At 36.3% G+C, this 23,968-nt stretch overlaps 1 protein-coding gene across 1 annotated transcript; it reads right to left on the bottom strand.

Annotated features, from left to right (window-relative positions):
- Positions 1 to 412: 412 nt before the first annotated feature.
- On the bottom strand, positions 413 to 18,763 carry LOC140246858 (macrophage mannose receptor 1-like). The gene is made up of 3 exons (XM_072326184.1): positions 18,712 to 18,763; positions 13,499 to 13,828; positions 413 to 822 (listed from the first exon to the last, which is right to left on the bottom strand). Exons 1-3 carry the CDS (start codon positions 18,761 to 18,763, stop codon positions 413 to 415), a joined length of 792 nt encoding a protein of 263 aa, XP_072182285.1.
- Positions 18,764 to 23,968: the final 5,205 nt, after the last annotated feature.

Genomic DNA, 23,968 nt, shown 5'->3' with positions numbered 1-23,968 from the left:
CAAGAGATCTCAATTCAGTGGAAGGTTTTATGTCGTTTTATGGGTCTTACTATACACAATCGCCTGGTACTTTTCTAGGTCCAAGAACATTCGCAAAATTGTCGCAGAGGATTTGCAAACAGTTGCTAATATTTACAAAACTGTCGCTAACATTTGCAAAATTGTCGCTAACATTTGCAAAATTGTCGCTAACATTTGCTAACATTCCCTAATAGTCGCCACCTGTGTTCGCAAACGCTTTCGCAAACATTCGCTAAAGTGTTGCTAATTGTCGCTAAACATCGCTAAAAGTCGCTAATTGTCGCTAATGGCAGAAGCGAACTTTGATTTTTCGCAAACATTCGTCAGAAAAGTTGGCGAATCTCAAATTCGCTATGTTCGCAAACGTTCGCCGCTCAGTGAGATACCAGCTTTAAGGAGTAAATTCGCACATGTAACCAACTTGCTCGCCGCATGCATTATCTCTGAACACGTATCCATCGAAGTCTACACAGTCTTGTTGCGGTGCAGTGACATCCCAGGGCTGGTCGAACCTCCACATTGGACTCGAGAGAGGCAGAGTTCCACCGACACGCTCCCACGTGTAGACCCCTTCCGTCGATCTGTCGTTCAGGCCTATCCAGATAGATGGGAAGGTCGCCATTCCGTAGTGCGAGACGAGAACATCCTGTCGGATGCTGGATAGTTCATTTTCTGTCTCCATGGCAACCAAGTACCCTCCCAGATCGCTGCACGTATCCCGTGCCACATCCCACGTCTTGATGTCTTGCCGGTAGAGATAGCAGGAGTCTGGGGACGATGCATCGCCAGGACAGACGACATCTGGATAATGAATATGTAAAAGAAATAGTAAAGAGTAAGCAGTAAAAAATTAAATGACGGTTGAGAAAAAAAAAAGAAAAAAAAACATGAACTTGCTATCTATCTAATTGATACCACTGTGCAACTGCACAGCAAAATCAACCTTCCTAAGAGGAATGCATAAAATCATAAAAATGTAGTGAGAGAGAGAAAGAGAGAGAGAGGGGGGGGATTGGGAAGAAAATTTCGAGAGGGACAGGGAGAGACAGAGACGGATAGTTTAATTGACCGATTCTGTGACGCGCTATGTGTATTTTTGGCATGGGCGCAGCCATAGTGGGTGTATCAGCCGACCCCCCCTTCCCACTCCCCACCCTTCTCCCTACATTAGCACGCGCGCAGAATGAAAAACTGCTTTAGCCAATGGGCGTCTCGTACTGAGTGCGCGAATGCTTGCTAGTGCGCGAACCTTTGTTACAAGTGCGTGATAAACATGTTGCCCCGGGGTGGGGGAGAGCAGGGGGGGGGGGGGGGGTCGGCTGATACACCCACTATGGCTGCGCCCTGTGCCGTAAAATGTCTGCTGCCCTCAACGAACCCGTATCGGTCAATAGATGACGATAGAAGAAGTCCGTCTTTGTAAACGGTATGGAAATGAATGCCTACGTACAAGCAAAATAACAAGAACGCCCTCATCGTCTACGTCAAATATTCCTTTCCCGGTGAGGACGAGTCGTGTTTATGGGAAAGTTGTAGGAAAACCAGCCGTCCTTAACGGGTTAAGGAGTCAGGAACACCAATCGCCGAGATTAAGCCTTTCTATTAATTCATCAAACAAATAACAGATGAGTACCATCCCCTCCCTCATAGTATCGTTGATAATATCAGCCTTAGAAAATGATTTTAAGAAAAAAATTCTCCTGTCAAATTATTGTAATAAGTATAGGGTTTCCCATTCAATTTCATACTTTTTATACGATTCAAGTTCTTTTTCCGAGCATTCAATTTCAAGCATTCCACGCTCACATCATTGAATCAGCAATCAAATTAAAAATCCTATCATTCGAAAGCACTATCGGAGCATTCAACTTCACAGTCAGAGCATTACAATTTAAGAGAGGAGCACGCATTTAAGCAATGAGCCTTCAAATTCATGTCAAGCTGGCGACGAAATCTCGTCGGTCATTCAAATTCGTGAATAGGCAACCATGTTTCAACATAACTGTATTCAATTTAAAAGAAGTCCTGAAATATAGTTAGTTTTGGGGCCATGTAGTGTGTCCTTTTCTCATAAGCTTTGATGATGAAGATTATCTATTTTGGAGTAGAGGTCCACCTGTTCATTGCAAAATTTGAACTCGGGCTTCTCAAAAAGGGAATGTTCAGTCAAATGTCCCTCGGATAGTATAATGGAGGTCCCATTTTCGAGAGAGTCACAACTCATGCACGTAAAAGATCCTACTTCATTTACTCATAGCAAAGAGCAGGCTGTTTAACCCAGTTTAACCCTGTTGATCTGGAGAAAGAGTGAGTAAAGTTGTATAGAAAATGCTAAGCTTTGCTTTGATGTAGTATTGTATGACAAATCTATCATTGTTTTTCTATCACATGACCAGTAGGAACATTACTGCAAAGGCATGACGTTTGCACACAAAACAGTGACAGAAACTTAGAAATCACTCCTAAATCCAGTAGAGAACACCAGGTCTATTGATAATCAACCACCACATGAAATGCAAGCTATAGTGAGAAGAACGGAATTGCGAGAAACGCTTTCATTGTACCGCGGCATTTAGCGATTTATCGATCGGATTGAGCGGATTGGTGCGTTTGAGCAGAATACCGACCAAGTTGGACGTGCGAACGTGGCACATAAAGAGTTAATGTAAAATTTATTGAGATGAAAAACAAGGAATGCATGAATATAATGTAGAACCTTTAAACAATCATATTTACACTATATGCAAGCTTTCATTGGTTGTGTATGCCCTTTCTCCATTCTAAAAAAAAAAATAATAATAAATAAAAATCCTCTCCATTTTCCTCTTTAAATTGATTGCACAAAGTAGGAACTTGATCGCCTGGCAATGAAATTTAACGTTCCCAACAAGCCCAGCGGGACTATCACATGACTATCGCATGAATTTGAACGCACGAGTAAGAAATGCGATGCTCGCTGAATTTGATTTGACGAAAACGAAATAGAACTCCAATTGATTCTGATTTTGAATACCCGAATATTTACACGCGCGTGCGTTGTACGAATTTGAGTGCACATTAAAGGTAGGGAATCCCATTTGCATGGCTTAAATGAAGAGTAACTAACCCTGTATAAATACAGTGGTATGTTGAAGAGAGTATCATTTTAGAAACTCCCATAAAGTATTGAAAGTGGAAGGTAACATTTAGTACATTTTTATTGACCGTTAGATTTTGAATTGATTTTTTTTTTCGGGGCTCACCGTAAATTCCAGTACATTACTAGGCTACCTTTGCAGACCCATGCACTGCATGTGTGTCCATCATGTATATTTTGTGAAGGAAGTTCATCAAAACTTACAAACATTTCTATATACATTCTTGCCACACACTCTATATGTTATTACATCAGCTCTTATACTTTAAGATTTGTGTTTATAGATAAAAAAGAAATACAGAAGACTGTAAAAAAAAAGGCTTAAGTGTGGCTGACACACAGAACTACTGAGTAGTTGAGTTTTGTGCATTATTCAAATTGTAGATAACTGTTGACTTCTAAATTTCTCAGCAGTGGCCTAAACAAGTCCCCTGAGGTTCATATTTAATGTTTTGCTGCATTTTGGGAGGTCTGTAAAAGGTATCCCCTACCTTTCATGATTTAGACTGAAAAAAAATATATACATAAAATGACCGGGAAAACCTTCACTTAAAAAAGACAAAAGCGTACAAAATAATTAATGTTTTTTTTTTTCTTTTTGAAAATCCAAAGCTGAGTGGAACCCATTTAAATGTTTGAAAGAGTAAAGTAAATGTTATCTGTTATTCCAACAATTCCGATATTTCTGTTAGCGTATGTAAGCGTGCGTCACAAAACCATTAACCCCCCCCCCCCCTTCAGAAAACTGTGGACCTGCAGATAAAATTTATTAAAGTCACCAAAGTCTTTACCTTTATCTCAGGTTGTACAACATTCCAACTTTACAATTATTCTACATAAACATACCCAAGACTTCACACAGCTCTCCGCGAAATGAAGTTGGGCACTTGCAGGTGAATCCCTCCCGTGTCTCTAAACAGGTTCCTCCATTAAGACAGGGGTTAGGCAAACAATCTATTAGCGCAATGAAAAAAGAAAAATATCATGTGTTTACATTGGACAAAATATAGGATTCTAAGACAACTGTACTTTCTAAAAGATATATGTTGGGGCGTTTTACACAATCATCCGTAAATTACGAAAGTAAGAGATAATGTGCACATTGAGACAGGAACGCTTAGAAACACCAGTATAACGAGCCATATAAATGCAATTATTATCGTTATTATTATGATGATTATTATGATTATTATTATTATCAATGTTATTATTATTATTATTATTATTATCATTATTATTATTATCACCATCAACTACATTATTGTTGTTATAATCATCATTGTACACATGTATTATCAAAATGACCCTTCATATTTAATTCTTTTAATACCAACGGAATCTCTCATTCTCTCTCCCACTATCATGTGTGTAAATCGGTGAGTGAGTGTGTATAGGGGATTTGATATCTTATATTATGGAGATTGACTCAATGGACGTTATAGGGTAAGGATTATGTTTTAAGACTAATATATTATTTCATCTTATTTTATTAATTTCTCTCCCCTTTTTTAATCATAGTTACAATCGAGTAAAACATCAACAATAACAACAACCATACAACGAACCTGTCTGCAGTAAGGGTTTCCAGGTCAATGGTAGCGGCAGGTATATTTGTTATCACATTTTTCATTGCGCTTTTGGTCTTTTTTGTTGACACATTTAATATATCACACACTAAAATTATACGGAGATGCATTCTCTCTGAGCAGCCCCATAGACGTTTTTTCATCCTACTTTGACTTTTTAGAGGCCTGTTAGTTATGAGGTTGAAAGTCTTCGGGTTTATTTTTTATTTTATCTTTACTGGAAAATGGGAAACCTGCCATGATCGTTATTTAGGTAGCATGTCGCCTGTATAAGGAGATAGAAATTGGGGTCGCGTTTTTTTTTTTCTTTGTCTTCTAAAGTGATTTTCTTTTTCCTCTACCCGTACTTTACAAAGGCATGTTTAGTTTTGGATAACCTTTCCAATGACATGAAAATAAACATGCGAGAAATGTTTTACCAGGATAGGCACAGTATAGGTTGTTTTTTCCTCTCGCTGGTTCGGGAACTATGACGTCATAATGAGGATGGTCACGTGGGACATACTTGGGTGTCGATCGAACAAAACCTCCCGTTTTCTCGGAGAAAATGTCGGGACAAACATTTTCAAAGGATACTGCTGCATTCTGACATCTTTCCTGTCCAAAAACGACTGTTTCTGCGCTGCAATCTGCGCGAAGAAGGTATGTTGGTGAGACATAAAAAATAGCAATTTAATTGAATTATAGAAAGTGATGTTAGAAAAGGTTGCTTCATAAAAATCAAGCACTTCTATTTATTTCCGCATTTAAAATGGCCTGAAAGACGGAACTCCCAACAAAATTAAACAGTATTTTCAGTTTGTTTTCTATTTCTTTATAATCTAATTATGCAAGTGAAATTTCGTCAATAATAATCTTAAAACTGTTCTAATAAGAATATCGAAAATAATACTAATACACTCACGATGCACATAGCTTTATTATCTCCAAAGAATCATACAATCACGATATCATGATTTTAAATCGCTATTGCTGCATTCTGACATGTGACTTATCTTTTCAAACTTCTAAAAATACGTGCAGTAACAGCCTAATAACATTTATTTAGAAAATACAAATAAAAACACATACACACAAAAAAATAGTTTGTCCTTAATCGTGTATTATCAACAATTTTTTTTTTACAGACTCTGGATTTGTTTATAAGAAATGGAATCTTTTCCCGTTTGTAGTTGATCTCTTAAAAAATGTACAGTGTCTTGAAAGAAAAAAATAACAACAACGAAAACTGTTTATTAGTGACAAAAAAAGAAAAAATTTAGGAAATAATGAAAGCGCTTTGAGAATGATGAAATAAAGTACTTTAAATTATTACACAAATATGTGCACACATAATTTCTCTGGTTTTATATTATGACATTAAAACCCTACATATTATATACACACGTACGAAGATGATACACACATAATGTGTTTTTCTTTGGCAGTTATAACTGATATCACATTGCCTGTGTCATTTCCTATGAAAGAAAGAAAGAAAAGTATCATGACATAAAACATAGCCAAAAGAAAAAAAAAATGAAATAGAATTATAACGTCATAAAAGATATCAATGCATTCTTTGTTTCCTGGTTTTACTAGTTTGTTGTACAAATAAATGAGTACTTGCCTCCTGGAAATGCCAGAATGTATGCCACCAATAAAATCCGCATTCTTACCGAGCACTGCATCGTGGATTTCGCCACATCAACACCTTGATGATGAGGAAGAAATAAATTTGCATCCAATCATCCTGGCATACAGTACAGCGCATACTGAAGGAGCAGACTTTAAGCTAAAGAAAAAAGAAATGTCTCCGTACAACCGGACACTCCCAATTCATCTGAATATTGGAAAGAATTAGGCACTCTGGGAAAGTCTGTTTTGAGAAAAGCGATTTCAAAGCATGGAGTCTATTGATTAAAGGTAGGGGATACCTTTTACAGACCTCCCAAAATGCAGCAAAACATTCAATATGAACCTCAGGGGACTTGTTTAGGCCACTGCTGAGAAATTTGGAAGTCAACAGTTATCTACAATTTGAATAATGCACAAAACTCAACTACTCAGTAGTTCTGTGTGTCAGCCACACTTAAGCCTTTTTGTTGCAGTCTTCTGTATTTTTTTTTTTATCTATAAACACAAATCTAAAAGTATAAGAACTGATGTAATAACATATAGAGTGTGTGGCAAGAATGTATATAGAAATGTTTGTAAGTTTTGATGAACTTTCTTCACAAAATATACATGTTGGACACACATGCAGTCCATGAGTCTGCAAAGGTAGCCTAGTAATGTATTGGAATTTACGGTGAGCCCCGAAAAAAAAAAATCAATTCAAAATCTAACGGTCAATAAAAATGTACTTAATGTTACCTTCCACTTTCAATACTTTATGGGAGTTTCTAAAATGATACTCTCTTCAACATACCACTGTATTTATACAACTCTTCATTTAATGCATGCAAATAGGATTCCCTGCCTTTAAAGCCCGTAATCTTATGCTATTGAATTTGTGATTAGAAACTTTGAGATAGGCAAATAAGTAAACAATATGCCAGTAAAATCAATATAAGTTGAATCTTCAATAATTAATTTTAACAAAGAATACATAAAGTCACACAAAGTCTAAATAAGACCCCCTCCCCCTTCCCCCGAACAAAAAGAAAGAAAAGATAAAAGAATTAAAACTAAACAAAGAAAAATGAGCTTAAGATACAATGTGCAATACCCCACCTGCTGTTTTGTGATACCTGGTTTTGGGTTGCCTCCAAGATTACCATTAATCAAATTGTACCGCACGCGTCAAACGTTATTCAGCAAAATAATGGAATGTGTGAAGCTATTCCAACATCCCGTGGTGCAGCCGTAATACCACTTGCAAAGATTGTGTGTTGCTTCTTCCAGACGTCAAGTCATTTCTGTAATATTACTCCGCCTCAATGACCTCTGTCGATGACATTGTAGGAGAGATTCAATGACAAACACGCACACACACACACACACACACACACGCACACATTATAGCTAAAGCACTCTATTCTGAGATATGATTGAAATAATCGTATTTTATTGCCTTATCGCATGCTCATGAAATGAATATGACGTGAGTAGAACAATGTTCAATGATTGATTTATACTTCAATTCGGAAATATTATTATAATGACGATTCTTTGTTCCGTTCTGTTTTTGAACTACACGTATCCTATCCCCTGACATTTGTTTAATGAACCTCAAAACACTAGAGGCATTGTGCAAAGAAGGAGTAATATTCCACCGGTTGAATGTAATGTCTGGGTGATAGCTAATAAATATGACAATGCAAAGAAACGTGCACATCTCAAATTTCGTGCACATTTCAAATGACGTGTTTTATTACAACATGATCGTTATGAATCCCACTACCACCTTTTCACGATAATCTCAACGCGATTGTGTTGGGGTCATTTGAGTGGTATTGGAAAGATGAAGACCTTGCTATCGAAATGACTTTGATGAATGAGTTGATTGATTTGACGAATGGCTATCGAAATCACTACTAATGCTTTCCTTATACTCACGCTGGCAACACTTCTTGTTTGTTTGTTGTTGATGTGGTTCTTTTTTTATCAAAGACGCTGTCCATCAGAACCTGAATACCCTATTTAATGCCATTCTATAAAGAGTGATTGCCCCCCCCCCCCGCACACACACATGGTCGAAATGAAGAACATGTTTCATTTTAATATCACAAGATATCTTTTTATGTAGTATAAACACTATGCGAGGTTCATCATCCTTGTAGGCCTTTCGAATCATATAAATGCTGAAAGTGGCCCTGATAAAAGTGTTTTGTAACCAGAAGGTCAGTGCATGAAAATCAATTATTTAGGAAGCCAAGCGATTGACGATTAAGATCGACATAACCATACGACTACGGTCACACATTTCTGTAATCAAAAGTTTACGTACACACTGGATATCAAATGAAAAGAGACAAAACAAAAAAACCTTCGTGCATCACAATATGTCATTAAAGTGAAAATAAAAGTGCATATTAAAAGGAGCGTCACATTTATTAACAAAGCCCGCGAAGGATATACACTGTTGATCTAAGCTAAAAAAAAAAAAGTACAAAGATTAAAGGAATCAATGTCTAGTTGTTAAGTTGTTTGCATGTTTGTTTCTGTTTTCTCATGTTGGTTCAGTTTAAAGCACACTATTGCTGGCGTTAAAGGAATCATATAATTTTGGTTGAGACTTAAGTTCAGGTATTTGTCTTTTTTTTTTTTGGTGAGATAGTGAGAAATCTCTTATGAAATATGAAAGAGCATGTAATTCCATGAGGATTTCAACGTTTATCAGATAGAAATGATATTGATATCCAAAACAGAGGGATCTTAATATAAAGTGTGAGATCAACATTAAGTTTACGATCGTTCTGTTTTACTTGTTTTTTGATGTTTCACCTATTCCAAACCAAATTTTCTTCAAATAAACTTTGAATTCCTCTTAAAATGGTACATGTATGCTCTGTACTATTTCATAAGTGTTTTCTTGGAATCACGCAAAAAAAGTTAAAAGCCCAATTTTCATCTCCACCAATACTGTACCATTCCTTTAATGTATTACGTTAATGGTTAATGTACCTATTTATCTCCATCTCTGGGCGAAAAAGAATGGCAATGGTTAATGAACATAATTCCCCCCAAAAAAGTATTTTGGGGTCTCAATTTCTGTCAAATTCATATATTGCTAAGCTATGCATTTCAATGTAGCAAGGCCGGAGATATATATATATAGATATATATATATATATATATATATATGAGGAGTTTGTTTGCAAAAACCGATAAGTCCATATTTGCCAAATGGAGATATTTGCGATTAAAGGTCAAAGAAAATAAAGAGAATAATAAGAAAATATTTGCTTCTTTTGACCATAACTTCAAAAATATACCTTTATATGTAGTGACCAATATATCATTTAAAAGGTATTATTTTGTACTTTATGACAGAGGCCGTACTTCAAAATCTTAAAAAATGGACTTATCGGTTTTTGCAAACAAACTCTTCATATATATATATATATTTCTTTATCTTCTTGTGTTAAAACGTCGGGCGTCCCGATTTCACGTGACCTTTCAAAATAGATGAAACGAGTGGAAGAATTATACGTTTGTTTGTTTGGTTTTTTTCCCTGAAAGAACAAATCCACTCATTTCTTTACTTTTGGATTAAAAAAATACAAGAATGGGAAAGTGTTTTTTTTTTCTGCATTTTTTTTTAAGATCACTTTTTGTAGAATAGTGTGTTAGGCATGACATTGTCTTATAGTCCCCTTTTCATTTGGTAAAGTCCCTTTATCCACTCCTTAATTTCAATCAAAAATTAAGGAGCATAATTATTATGGAGCATACAACTACTACGTTTTAAGGTAGAACAGACGTAAATAAAATGCTGTCGAAAATTCATTTTTTTTTTCTGATAATCTCGTTATTGTGCTTACTACAGTTTTACATCATGTGTGAGTGTGTGTGTGTGTGTGTTTGTGTGTGCGTCATTAAATGCACGTAGCACACCACAGTGCGACAAAGCATTTGTAGGGGCCTTAAACTTTAATGCCTCTTTTCCGAGCAAACACTTTAACACATTGTGTTTATTTGTTGTTGTTTTTTTATTCAATCAAGTGATAAAAGCGCACTCGATCAGAGTATTTACATACATAATATTATAAAATACATAATACATACACACACCACACATATACAAATCATATTATAAAATATACTTTCTCACCATTGACTTCCAAGCCTACCGTTTTTACCGACAAATCAGCTTCACTGACATATAAAACAACTAATCCCTATTTTGTTGGCGGGGGGGGGGGGGCAAATTCTTGCCCATTTTAAGTGTGGCATTGTCGTTACAGATATATCTGACCATTTATCTTTAATTGCACAGGTCCTAATAAATGTATTGACCATCAACCACAATGATTATCCGAAAAATCAGCGGTGAGAAACGAGACACTATTGATATTTTTTTTTTTTTTTTTTTTTTAGATTGGTTGCAATGCAATCGGGTAGTTATACACAGTTCAAGAGACCAATGAGTGTTCCGAGTTCGAGTTTTCAATTTTGAGTTTGTTTTTCCTCATTCTCAACACCACCAATAACATCATATGCTTAAAGGTCTTGTTTACCTTTGGGAACAGTGATTTTAAAAAAATTCAAGATTTGAAATTTAATGCATATGTCTAGGTCTGTTGTACCACTAAACATCCTATCATATAAAATTTTCGCGATAAAGTCTAAAATCTAACGAGATATCTGTATCTTTCTTAATAAACCTAAACTGTACCCTTTTTAGTCTGGGAACATTTCTATTATAAGTATTGTTCACATTTTGTGTATTTAACAATACTTAACACCGATTTTACCGATTAAAGTTTTGTGTTATATTGGAAAAAACGTTACATTTTCATAGTTTGTTTTTAATATAGTGCTTATAATCATTATCTTCACTTATTTTCACTATTTTCACATCTGTTGAACACGAAAGTACTTCATCCACATTGACTATGACAATTATGAATCATGGCCGATGTCATCACGGTGATTGCACATGGCCATGGAAAGTAATACAAAGCATGAGCTATAAACTCAAAAGGACGAGTAGATCAAGGTAATACAAAACACGCCAGGATTTATAGCAGTTAGAAAGATGTTAACGAAAATGACTTGTACTAACAACGAGGTAAGCTGCCAAACCAAATTTAAACAGTCGATCCAAGTGATCGATGTCAGAGAATTTTTAATGAGTGCAAAAATGGCCAGTAAAGAGTAAGCCCCAAAACAATTACATTGGGAGAATTAATGTAGAATATATTATGATATTGCAACCGCTTACGGTCCGTCATCGAAGTAGGAACACAAACATCAGTAAGAAAATACTAGAAGAAAGAGATAAGGACGAATAATAGGTAGAGGGGGTTGTATTTGAATTTGAAGTTTGTTTGCAAAAACCGATAAGTCCATATCTGCCAAATGGATATATTTGCGATTAAAGGTCAAGAAAAATAAAGCGAATAATAAGAAAATGTTTGCTTTTTTTGACCATAACTTCAAAAATATACCTTTATAGGTAGTGACCAATATATCATTTAAAGGACAAGTTCACCTTCATAAACATAAGGATTGAGAGGATGCAGCAATATTAGTAGAACACATCAGTGAAAGTTTGAGGAAAATTGGACAATCGATGCAAAAGTTATGAATTTGTAAAATGTTTGTGTTGGAACCGCTGGATGAGGAAACTACTAAGGCTCGAGTACAACAGTATAAAGGAAATGTAAAGAAAATTCAACATATTTTCACTTTTTCGCATAATAAAAGAGCACTTGGCTTTCCTCTTTCTAAAGGCAATGGGAATAATGTTATTGTTAATTAAATATAATTTAATTATTAATATAAATTAATAATAACAAAAAATGGATTTTGTTTGAATTTTTAAGGGCAAATTCTGAAAGAGAAGACGCTAAGCTTTACAATGATGTATAAGTCAATACAAATGGACTCCCCTAACCTATCTAAATACTGGAAAGAAAGCACGCACTCTGAAAAAGTGTGAAGTGAGAAAAAGGGCTCTGAAGCACAGGGTCTATTCAAGCCCTTATGCCCCAGTCACATAGACATCCCGGATCACCCCGGACAGTCCGGGGAGAGATCCGTGTTGACGCCTTGGACATCAGTGTAGATCCGGGGACATCCGGGAGGGCAACGCGGCAACTTTTGGAGGTCAAAAACATCCGGCGTCATCCGGGGATTGCCGTGTTGGCAGAACAATCCGGGGTAGTCCGTGTGGCTGCCGTGAAGCTACCGTGTTGATCCGTGTAGATGCCGTGTTTGTCCGTGAAGGCGCCGCGCTCTTCCGGCCTTATTCGTGTAGCTGCCGTGTTGATACAATGTGTACAGTCATACCAACGCTCGTCGACACTCCATCGCGGTTGAAACTATCCCGGATCTCCCCGGATCCGCCCGGATCTTCCCGGTCCTCCCCGGATCTCTCCTGATTTCTCCAGAGCATCCGCGTTTATATGTGACTGGGACATTAATCTTTACCAAGCCGTGCTAGCAGTGCAATGAAAGGGACAAAACACATTGTGTCAAAGACTTGTTCAATTGTGTGTAAAATTGAATATATTGTATTAACACATTCGATTCATGATTATTGCCAACTTTGAACGCAGTAACGTTATCCTTTCAAAATTTATTATTTTTGGAAGTGAAGAGTATGCAAATAAATAAAATAATAATAAATGGAAAGGGGCCTCTAAGGCATACCTCATTCTACTCTCCACCCCAAAACGGTTTAGAATAACTGCTGAAAACACAATTTCCCATTCATGTTATGATCGTAAACTAAGGAATAATGTAGAGGAAGGGTAGTTCTTTCAGAAAATATGAAAAAAACTCAAAATTGACTTGGCTGACCCATAGTTTACCTTTTTGAGTTATCACGTACATTATACACTGTAGCTATTTTCAGATAAAACTTGCATTAAATATGTATTAAAAAACAAACAAGCACAAAAGCTAACTGAAAACGGTGGGGGGGGGGGGTGTGCTAAATAAAGCCGATACAGGGACAGTTGGCAGAAATTTCCATCATTTACACATGGTGTAGGCCTACATGCCTACATGACATTGTCAAGTCAAAGCCCGAATTCGCATATGTAGGTATTTCTCATGCTGCATTTATCATCCCTGAGCACTAATTCCTTCAAACTCATACAGTCTTGGCTGGGAGCATATCTTGGTGTGGGGAAACCATCAACCCACATACTACTAGACAGGGGTACGGTACCACCGACACGCTCCCACGTGTACACTCCTTCAGTCGATCTGTCATTCAGGCCAGTCCAGATTCGCGGGTTAGTCGTAATCCCGTAGTGCGAGATGAGAACGTCCTCTCGAATGCTAGATAACTCGTTTGGCGTTTCTATGGCGACCAGATATCCTCCCAGTTCATCGCATGCATCCCGCGCCACCTCCCAGGGCTGTTCATCCTGGCGGTAGAGATAGCATGAGTCTGGGGACGATGGATCGCCAGGGCAGACGATACCTAGAGAACACGCAGGACAAGACAAAACATGGTCTACACATGTTGCATCATTCTTTCAGTGTGTCAGTGCTCTTTCATGAGACTAGCATTTCATGTATCATCTTTTACTTTATCTTTGTAAATGGTGGAAAATTGTAAACAAACTAATATGAAGCGTTTTTTATGTTTTTTTTTAAGGTGCTAAATCCATTTTCATGGTATTAAAAGGGAATAATAAAAAGTCAATTCTTGATCACTTTCATACAATGAACTTTTCCAATAGTACTTCCCAATTAAGGGATAAACAAAAATACGTAGAGAAAACCTCCGGTATTTTTTTTTTTCTTTTTTTTTTTACAAACAATGATTTGTAAAAAAACAAAAAAACAAAAAAACAAAAAAAAAGCAATCACCTCGGCGCAAATAGTTTCAACCATTCCCCTTTGAAATGGTCGGTATTTGTTAAATATCGTGCGAGTATGTGTGTATGTGTGTGTCTGTTTGTGTGTAACCCTTTAATCTCAAATATCTCCAATTGATTAAAAATGACAAAATTCGGTTTGCATTTATATTCCTTATTCATTCACATACAATTAATAATACAAACACCTAAAGCTACGGTCACAATGGTTCGTACGAACGATAAGTTCGTACGAATGTCACTGCTTGTACGAATTCTGGAGTTCGTAGAGATTAGTAGATGGTACATGGATTCTTACGGCCTTCTATACGAATTTTGTAAGAGTGCTGTTTAATTCGCAAGAACATCTTAAGACATTTAGAGAAATTGAATGATTTTTAGTTACACAATGGCCCTAGAATTCCTACGTTTTTCGTAAGAATGCCTTGAGTTATTCTTTCGTCAGACTTACCGCTATCTTACGATTGATTTCTTTTGTCTTAAGATGGTCGCACGTGCAACTCACGACACTTTCAAGTCATTCGAAAGAAGATTTCCTTTCTTTTTTTCTTGGGGGGGGGGGTATATTTTTCGGGTTGTTAAAAAAGACGCTGGCATGTCCTGTCAAAAATTCTGTAGCAGTTGAAAGTTTTACACTTCAAGATGGCAGTAGTGCCAAGTAGACTACAACTGCAGCAATCCTTCCCACTGAAAAAAGTCAACGAGCTTTTGTTCTGTGGTGGCATCGAAGTCATATTTCTCCATTAATTTGGGTTTTTCCGTTATCTCATTTTCATCACTATCACCATGCCGTCTCCATGGTTCTCCCTCCTCCTCCTCCTCCTCTTAATCGTAATCGTCCACCGCCTCCTCCCTGTCACTTTGGATGTCCATCATCTCTTGAGGTTGTTACTCCAACTCTCCCTCTCTCGCTCCTTCCTCCTCATCTCCCTCCTTTCTTTTCTTCCCCTTCCCTCTTTTACCTTTGTTTGCCTTCCCTTTTGGTCTCATATTTAACCCTATTAAGCCCAAGCTATTTTTACCCTTCGCAGGCCCAAGGGGGGGGGGTACATTTTGCCCCCTATATAACTTTCATATCTTCAGATGTATTATTGTCATATTTCTCACATGGGTAGAGTATTTCACACTGTACATGACCGTACATTTGAATTTTCTCAAGGTCACCCATGGGGGGCACTACTTACCAAAATATAAAGAAATACATAGGAAATATGTTACAAACATGATTTTTCTGTATAATTTCTTTATCCTCATTATATATGTCTTGATATAAACCAATCATTTTCATATTTGCCACAAATGATAAGCAAGTAGAATGTTTCTATTTTTTTTATGGTTAGAATTTCTCAAGGTTACCACATGGGGGCGCTATTTATATCAACATAAAGAAATACATTATGAGACCTGAAATGTTTGGGACGGGTACATGTATGGTTATGACATTTCATATTTGCATAATAGTGGAATTTTGAGATTGCAGATTGATAATGACTAAAAATATTAAAGGCACAATTTTGGTGAAGGAATCAAAATAACACAAAATAGAAGATCTTTTGAAAATACTATTGTTTTCAATTATTCCTATTATATCTATTGATTTATGCGTTTTTCACATAAAAACAAAGGAAATAGTAAGAACAAGTTCCAGGACCATAATTACTTCAAATTTTGCTCCTTCAACAAATTTCAGCCAAGTAACACCCATTTCATACACTGCAATACTGTTAGATGAAATGGGAACAGAAAAAAAAAGATGCAAATATTCTTCAAATATAGCTAAATTATGTATCAAAATGTTTGCAATAAAAAAGAATGTGTGCGTTCTGGTCGAACTCCTAGAGTGAGGATCTTGCGCGTTTGGCTTTATACCCCCTTAAACTCAAAAGTTCCCCAAATTGTGTACCTACGCCATACGAGCCCTTACGAACGCCGTACAAACTCGAAGAGTTGATCGTAAGAACACCGTACAAATCTCCATTCGTAAGACATTCTTACGAAAGACGACAGAGCCATCTATTAACGACTTAAGACGATCTTGCAATCATCGTAAGAATTTAAGGCTTCTAGAATTGTCTCTCGACCATACAAAAGCTTGCGTATAGTTCCTACCATGTTCGTACGACGTTTGTACGGCCGCCTTACAAAGAGAGGGTTTCGTGCGAAGGTTAAAAAAATAACAAAATAAATCTTTGACAAGACCTTCGACCAGACTACGAACTTACGAACGGTCTACGAACGCTGTTTTCGTACGGCCTTCGTGGGAAGATCTTACGAAATTGTCTAAAAATCGTTCGTTCGGCGTTCTTAGCAGTTCTTAATGGTATTTGTGACCGAGCCATGACGGCATTATTTACTATTTGCAGATAAAACAAATACCAAGCGTAAGTGTTTAAAAGTAGTACTAAAATGTGAGTTAGTGATAGAAACAATCAATGTAAAATTTTGAATCAGTATAATCAGTATTGAATATTGTTAAATGTACAACATGAAAATAATACTGATAATAATACTGTTTCTAGACTAAACTTTCTACAGTTATGGTTTAATTTTTCAGGAAAATAATGAAATATCATTATGTTTTAGTTGTTTCAAATTTATGAAATTCTTGAAGTCGATGTAGGGCAATTTGTCGATCAGTTTCAAATTCAGGTTTTATTTTGAAACTTTTTTTTTTTTAATGGTAGAATGTTTTTATTTTTTTATTTTTTTTTTCGATGCAACTGACCTACACAGTGGCATCAAATGCATGACAGCCCGAAAATAATTATTCATTTTAATTCACTGTTCCCGACGGTAAACAGGACCTTTGATGCCTGCTTGAGGATGGAAACCACAGCTTCATGTACTCAACTCACACATACATACCAATTTCACATCTCTTTCCAACAAATAATTCCGGGCACTCGCAGGCGAATTCCTCCAGAGTTTCAAGACATGTTCCTCCATTCAGGCAGGGATTAGGAAGACAGTCTGTTTGTGAAATAAATAATAATATAATGGTACATGTATCTAAGTCTGTTTTACTTATTTTACGTCAGGCAAAAGATTATCAACAAGGAGGGCGCTATACACAATCATATCTTCAATAACGGGAGCGAGAAGTAGCTTTTACTAGCGTTGAGTCAGCATGAAAAAGTCTATTTTAAGGTATCTACTTACAATGATAATGAAGCTATACGCTAAGGAATATTTTTTCTTCTCTTCTTTAACGCATATCTTAACAATAGCTACATCCTGCAGGCTCTAACAATAATGGCCCAAATTCATATTTTGAGGAAAATTATTTCATATAATATATGTATATAATATGTGACCGTGCACCTCAAAACAAACATAAAGTTGCACATACTGATTTTGCGCGAGGACTGAATATAAGTGAAATGGGTCAACCTAGCCGAACTTGACTTTTTCATATTTTCTGAAAGAGCGGGTCTTCTTTTACATTATGTTAAAACTTGGTATCATAAAACGGGCAGGAAAGTGTGTTTTTTAGCAGTTTATCTCGAACATTTTTGGCAGAGTAGTGTGATTATGTGTGTCTTTAGAATGCTTTATTCATTTCTGAAAAACCTTGTCCACACTCTTCACTTTCAACTCTAATAACTTTTGAAAGGATAATGCTACTGCTATGAAAGTTAGCATCAATTATGGACAGAATGTGTTAATGAGGCAAGCTTAATTTCAGTTTAATTTGATAATCCCTTCATTGTTGTTACTCTGGTGGTTTACTTCCTGTTTTTTGTCCCATTCATCTCACAGCCAGCACGGTTTTGTAAAGATTAAGCGCTTGAATAGACACTGTACTTCAGAGCCTCTTTTCTCAGTTCACACTTTTCCTGAGTTTGTGCTTTCTTTCCAATATTTAGATAGGTTAGGAGAGTCCATTTGATTTGAGTTATACATCATTTTAAAGCTTAAAGTCTGCTCTTTCAGAACATGGTGTTGTCTAAAAATTCATGTCTGGCGACTTTTTGTTTGTTTTGAGGTGCAGAGTCACATATATATATGAATATATATATATATATATATATATATATATATATATATATATATATATACATATACATATATATATATACATATATATATAGAGAGAGAGAGAGATTGGACCAAGTCATTGGAATGCTTCTTCCTCTCGACTCAGCATAACTTTCATGTTTCTGTGATATTAACGTGACTAACAAAAGACATGGCGAGGGAACATGCAAGTTATGCTGAGTCGAGGGGAAGGTGCGTTCCAATGTCTTTTGTTAAACATTTCAGTACTTTAGCAATGATTGACAGATGAGGTCATCTCAAGAATATTGGTTTGGAAAGAGAAATGTAAAAACAAAACAAAAAAATCTTTAAACATATTATATGGAATGTTTCTAGACATTCGTTTTACCGCCCCTTTGAGGGCAGTCGGTTTTAAAGCAACATTTTAATGGCAACACGATCCATACCCAATACAATTATATTTGAGTATACAGGAACATCTTACCCGGATGGGCACAGTACATGTTGGTCTTTCCTCTGGCTGCTTCGGGAACCATTACGTCATACTGAGGATGGTCACGTGGGACGTATTTGGGAGTTGACCGGACGAATCCCCGCACTTTGTTAGAGAAAATCTCGGGACAAAGATTTTCAGAGGATAATGCCGCGTTCCGACATGTGTCTTCTGTGGTTGCTGCATAGCAATCTACATCAGGAAGGAATTTCAGTTACAAGCTGAGGGCTAAATATCTGTGTGTCATCGAGATTAACACATCTTTTTTCTTCCTACAAGCTGCATTTGAGAATTTGTTTCACTAGGATTTTTTTTTTGTTGTTGTCTTTCTTTCTTCCCTTCTCTATGTCTTTCTGTCCCTCTTTCTTTACATACAACGATGGTCGGTCTTTGTTTAACGCGAAGGAAAATACCCTAATTGTGAAAGTTCACCATAAAGTAAAACAGTTTCTTAAATGGTACCAATTAATGTCGTCGTGCTAAGAATTGTCGTTATTTACAGAAGGGATACGGTTAAAATCAAATATTACTTGTCATTGATACATGATATGTTGATTTTAAAAGAAAAGTGTTTACAGTGGACAAATTACAAAGTCCAAAAGTCATTCCGTAGAATATAGATATAGTACTGTTCAAAAAGAATGGTGGATGTAATACAAAATAGTAATGATGTCGAAGATGAATGTATATGATACAGGGACAAATAAACACATACACACACGCGCGCGTATAAACACACACACATATATATATATATATATATATATATATATATGATAACACACGTGTGTGTGTGTGTGTGTGTGTGTGTGTGTGTGTGTGTGTTTGTGTGTGAGTGTAATCGTGTGTACAATACCAACTTATGTATTTATTTTGGGACTGTGCATCACAAAACCAGCAATGCTCGCACCCATTGATTTGACGTGAGGAGTCAAAATAGGTGAAACGGACCAACCTAGTCAAGCTTGAGTTGTTTACATTTTCTGACAAAGCTATTCTCGTTCTACATCATTTCTAGGTTTGGGATCAAAAAATGAATGAGAAAGTGTATGGTCAGCAGTTTGCCTACAACCCGTTTTTTGTTTCTCTCTCTCTCTTTATAATAGTAGTATCAGGACTGTCTGAACAGGCCCCTTTTCATTTCAAGAAAAACCCATTGCACACTCTTCATTTTTTTTTTTCTCACTCTAATAACTCTTTAAAGGATAATGCTACTGCTTTAAAGTTGGAATTAATCAAGGACAGAAGGTGCTAATAAAGCAGACTCAATTTCAGTTTAATCTGCTCTTCCCTTCGTTGTTGTTGCTTCAGTGGTTTACTTCTTGTTTTTATAATTATGTCCCATTCATTGCACGGCTAGCGCGGTTTGGTAAAGATTAAGCGCTTGAACAGACTGTATTGTAAAACCTCTCTTCAATTTCGGTTCACATTTTCCAGAGTATGTGCTTTTTTTTCCCAAAATTTAGAATAGCTTTAGGCTACGACAGTTCATTTTAATTGAATCATATATCAGTTTAAAGCTTAAAGCCTGCACTTTCAGTATCTGCCCTTAACTAAAAATCCATGTCTGGCGACTTTTTGTTGATTTTGTGATGCAGTGTCACATAGCTTCGCTTACTCATTTGTCTATCTGTATCAGAATAAATGCTGTAATGTTTGATATTATCTACACGTTTAAATAATTCTCTATCATAATTATATTCACAGGACAGAATTAATGTATAAAAACTATGTCAAAGGAGGATGCGCAGGCTGAAAAGACAGAAAAGTGGAGAGGGAGGGAACAAATCTTAAAATTCTTAATTGACTTGATTGTTAAAAGTCAGTGTTTACAATTCGTCTCTTTTATGTCGATGTATGGCATCCAGCCAAGCGAATCGTAAGTGCAAAGTCGCGACGGTGTGACGAAACAATGTAAAAAGCTCGGCATGGTCTTTAATCTAATTAGATGAGAGGATGCAAACTATTTGCTGTAACGCTAAACGACGAGACTATAATTGTCTTTGCTAAATCTAAAGACAGTGATAGCGAGAGAAAAAGAGAGACAAGGGTTAAGAAAGATACGTAAATGTTTATCTTTTTTTAAACCTTATTTAGCTACTTTTTTCGAGGCGGAGAAATTATTTCATAATCACTAAGTACAATAATGTCATAAGTGAAATACATTTACAAATCTGTTCCTTCTGTCCTAAACTTTTATTTTTATTTCAATTTTTATCAATAATTATCATTTTCATTATTGCTGTTCACACTGTTATCATTGTTATCGTCATTGCCATTTACAACAGGAAGAATACTCACGTCTTTGAATGGCAGTGATATATAAAACCACCAGCACTGGAAATCTCTTAAAAAGCTGCATCTCGGGTATCGAAGACTCGGAGACTCTGGATAAAAAGCGAGAGGAGGAGTGTTCATGCATCGTATTAAGCCAGTATAATACCAGGACTGGGATAGTCCATTGGTTTACTTTGTTGACGGTGACGAGTAAATTCAACGATGTTACAAGTAGATGATTTGGACAATCACTTGTTTGTTTGTGTTTATATTTAAACATGAATTTAAAAAATGCACTTAACCTTCACGCTGTTTTTCAGCAGGTTCATACACACAAGCATACATGAATGAACAAAAATAAAACAAAACATATATTTCAACGATGGTGACAAATCAAATTCAATCTATGCATATTATGACACTTACCTCGATAGTTATAGCCTCCTAATAAAACAATCTAAATCGAATTACAGATTTTGCAGCATTAGGAAAACATAGCCTATAACCTATAAGTCCTAATTTGAACAGTAAACAAAAAAAAAGAAGAAGAAAAAGTAACAAAGCCATGCTGGAAGGGGGCAAACAATCCTCCACTACATGCCCCCCCCCCCCCTCTAAAAGTATCTTCTCTTTTTTGGCGTACAAAGGTCATTTTTATATACAACTACAAAACCAACCACGACACAGTAGAAGTGGAAAACCATTACTGAGCTTTCAACATTCCTTTGGAACGTGGCTTGCCCTTCCTATTTTATCACAATATGTTAATCCCGCTCAAAACGTCGACGAAAGTCGTTAAACCGCTAACTTTAAAAAAAAAAGGAAGAAAACAAAAGATAAAAATGAGGGAGCATGTACAAATGTACAATATCCTACCTACCCTTTCGTAAATCCTTATTCTGTAGTGAAAGGCAAGAACTCTTTGCGTCAACTAGAGTGTACCGAACCCTTCAATGGTCAGCAGGCAAATGCAATGTGAAGTGCATCAGATTCTCAGCGTGAGGCTGCACTACCAAATCGGGAGCTTTGTTTGCCAGTTACAGCGTCACCTGGCTTCTGGAATATTACTCCGCATCTAAGAGAGTTTCGTAAAGGAAAACGCGTTCATGCGGTCCGTACAGAGCGTTTAATTTTACATATTACATTACATTGTCCATTTAATAGGTATGAACCAGGGGCGGATCCAGGAATTCCGTAAAGGAGGGGGGGGGGGCGCCCCCGTTCCATTTTTTTTTTCATCTTGTTAAAACAAACAAAAAATTAAGAAGGGGCGCGAGTCCGGTACGCTCCCTCTGGATCCTCCACTGTTAAGTACATTTAAAAGTGCTTTTATACATAAATCTGTGTCTGATTTTATGACTTTCAAAGGATATTGAAAAAAAAAGGCTGTTAACGTAATGTGAAAGAACAATGTTCATAATTTTTTCTGTTTTTGTTTGCGTTGTTAAGATAAAACACTTTGTTAAATTCCCTTACATAGAAAATGTTAACAAAAACGAATGACTATGAAGTAATGTGTACATTTTTGTTAATCTTTATGTCTCTTTCATTACAAAGATGAACACGTATCGCATTTAGCAAGAAAAAAAAATCATAATAATATAGCTTCTACGGTACTGGTAGTATCTCGCCGTCCGTGACGAAGAATGAATATAAAGATTGTGTGCCAAAAATGCCACCTTTTAACCTTGTACTGGTTCTGTTATGACACGGCTGGTACAAACCCTCTGGAAGCAACGGCCTTGGTACTCTTGCGCATTCATATTTTACATGGTTTTAGAGCTACCACCCTTACTGTCATAATATAATATTTTGATTTTCATTTTAATCCCATATGAATTACAACGGTTTTGGATGCCTTTATGCAGCTGTACAAACAGCCTTGTATATGTCCAGCTGTGTGGAGTTTCTTCATTAACGTCATATTTTATCGCCAAGCTCTCTCTGATCTATCAAGTGGATTATTCACAATATCGATCAATTCTCTTCCATACCTACCCACATATCGCGCTTTGACTTATCACCGAAGTGCAGTGAACACAAACATGTATCTCTCTCTCTCTCTCTCTCTCTCTCTCTCTCTCTCTCTCTCTCAATCCCACAACACTAAATTAAAGACTGATGGCGTGAAATATATCCTATCTGCATTCTGATAATTTCAAATGTGACCATTCATCACAAACCAACAAAAGGTCGCACTATAATATACCTGATTTTGCACGAGGATTCAAAATAAGTGAAACGGGTCAACCGAATCACACTTGAAATTTTCTGGAGGAGTGAATCTTCTTCTACCTTATGTCAAAGTTTGAGATCATTAACAGAATAGGAAATTGTGTTTTTAGCATTTTTTGAGGCCTTTCATCCCTTGAAATCCTTTAAACACTACTCACTTTCAACCGTAATAACCTTGGAAAGGATCATGCTATACAGACAGTTTGCCAGCAATAAAAGGCAATTTTAGTGAACTACTGCAACGTCCGCGAGCAGCGGGGGGAGGGGGTGCCCTCTTTCTTTGTCACAACTATGCTTACACTGTGCACCCGTCATGTACGTGGCCGAACCAACTTCACGTTATCAACATAATATATGTATCTGTATATATATATATATATATATATATATATATATATATATACACACACATGACTGTGTTCCACAAAACGAACCAAAAAATTCGACGTGGGACTATCTTTCCCAATAACACAAATAACTATATCAACTTTGTAAAGAAAAACAATGTTTTCTTTTTTCTTGTTTCTTTACTGCATTTACGAGACATATACACTTACTTCGAGAATTTTTGTCATTACTAATGACCGCTATCAATTCTACACTGCAGTCAAACTCACACGCACTACAAAAGGTGACACATAGGTCCTCACCATTACTTAGTCTTTTACATTTTCTCTGTATGATAACTTTTCTTTTTAATTTTTTTTTTAAGCGTTCAATTTTTTAACTTTTTGTG

Source organism: Diadema setosum, chromosome 3 (genome assembly GCF_964275005.1).
Source record: "Diadema setosum chromosome 3, eeDiaSeto1, whole genome shotgun sequence".
Taxonomy (NCBI): Eukaryota; Metazoa; Echinodermata; class Echinoidea; order Diadematoida; family Diadematidae; genus Diadema; species Diadema setosum.
The sequence above is the reverse complement of the archived record's forward strand: the minus strand, read 5'-3'. Positions and strand labels throughout refer to the sequence as shown.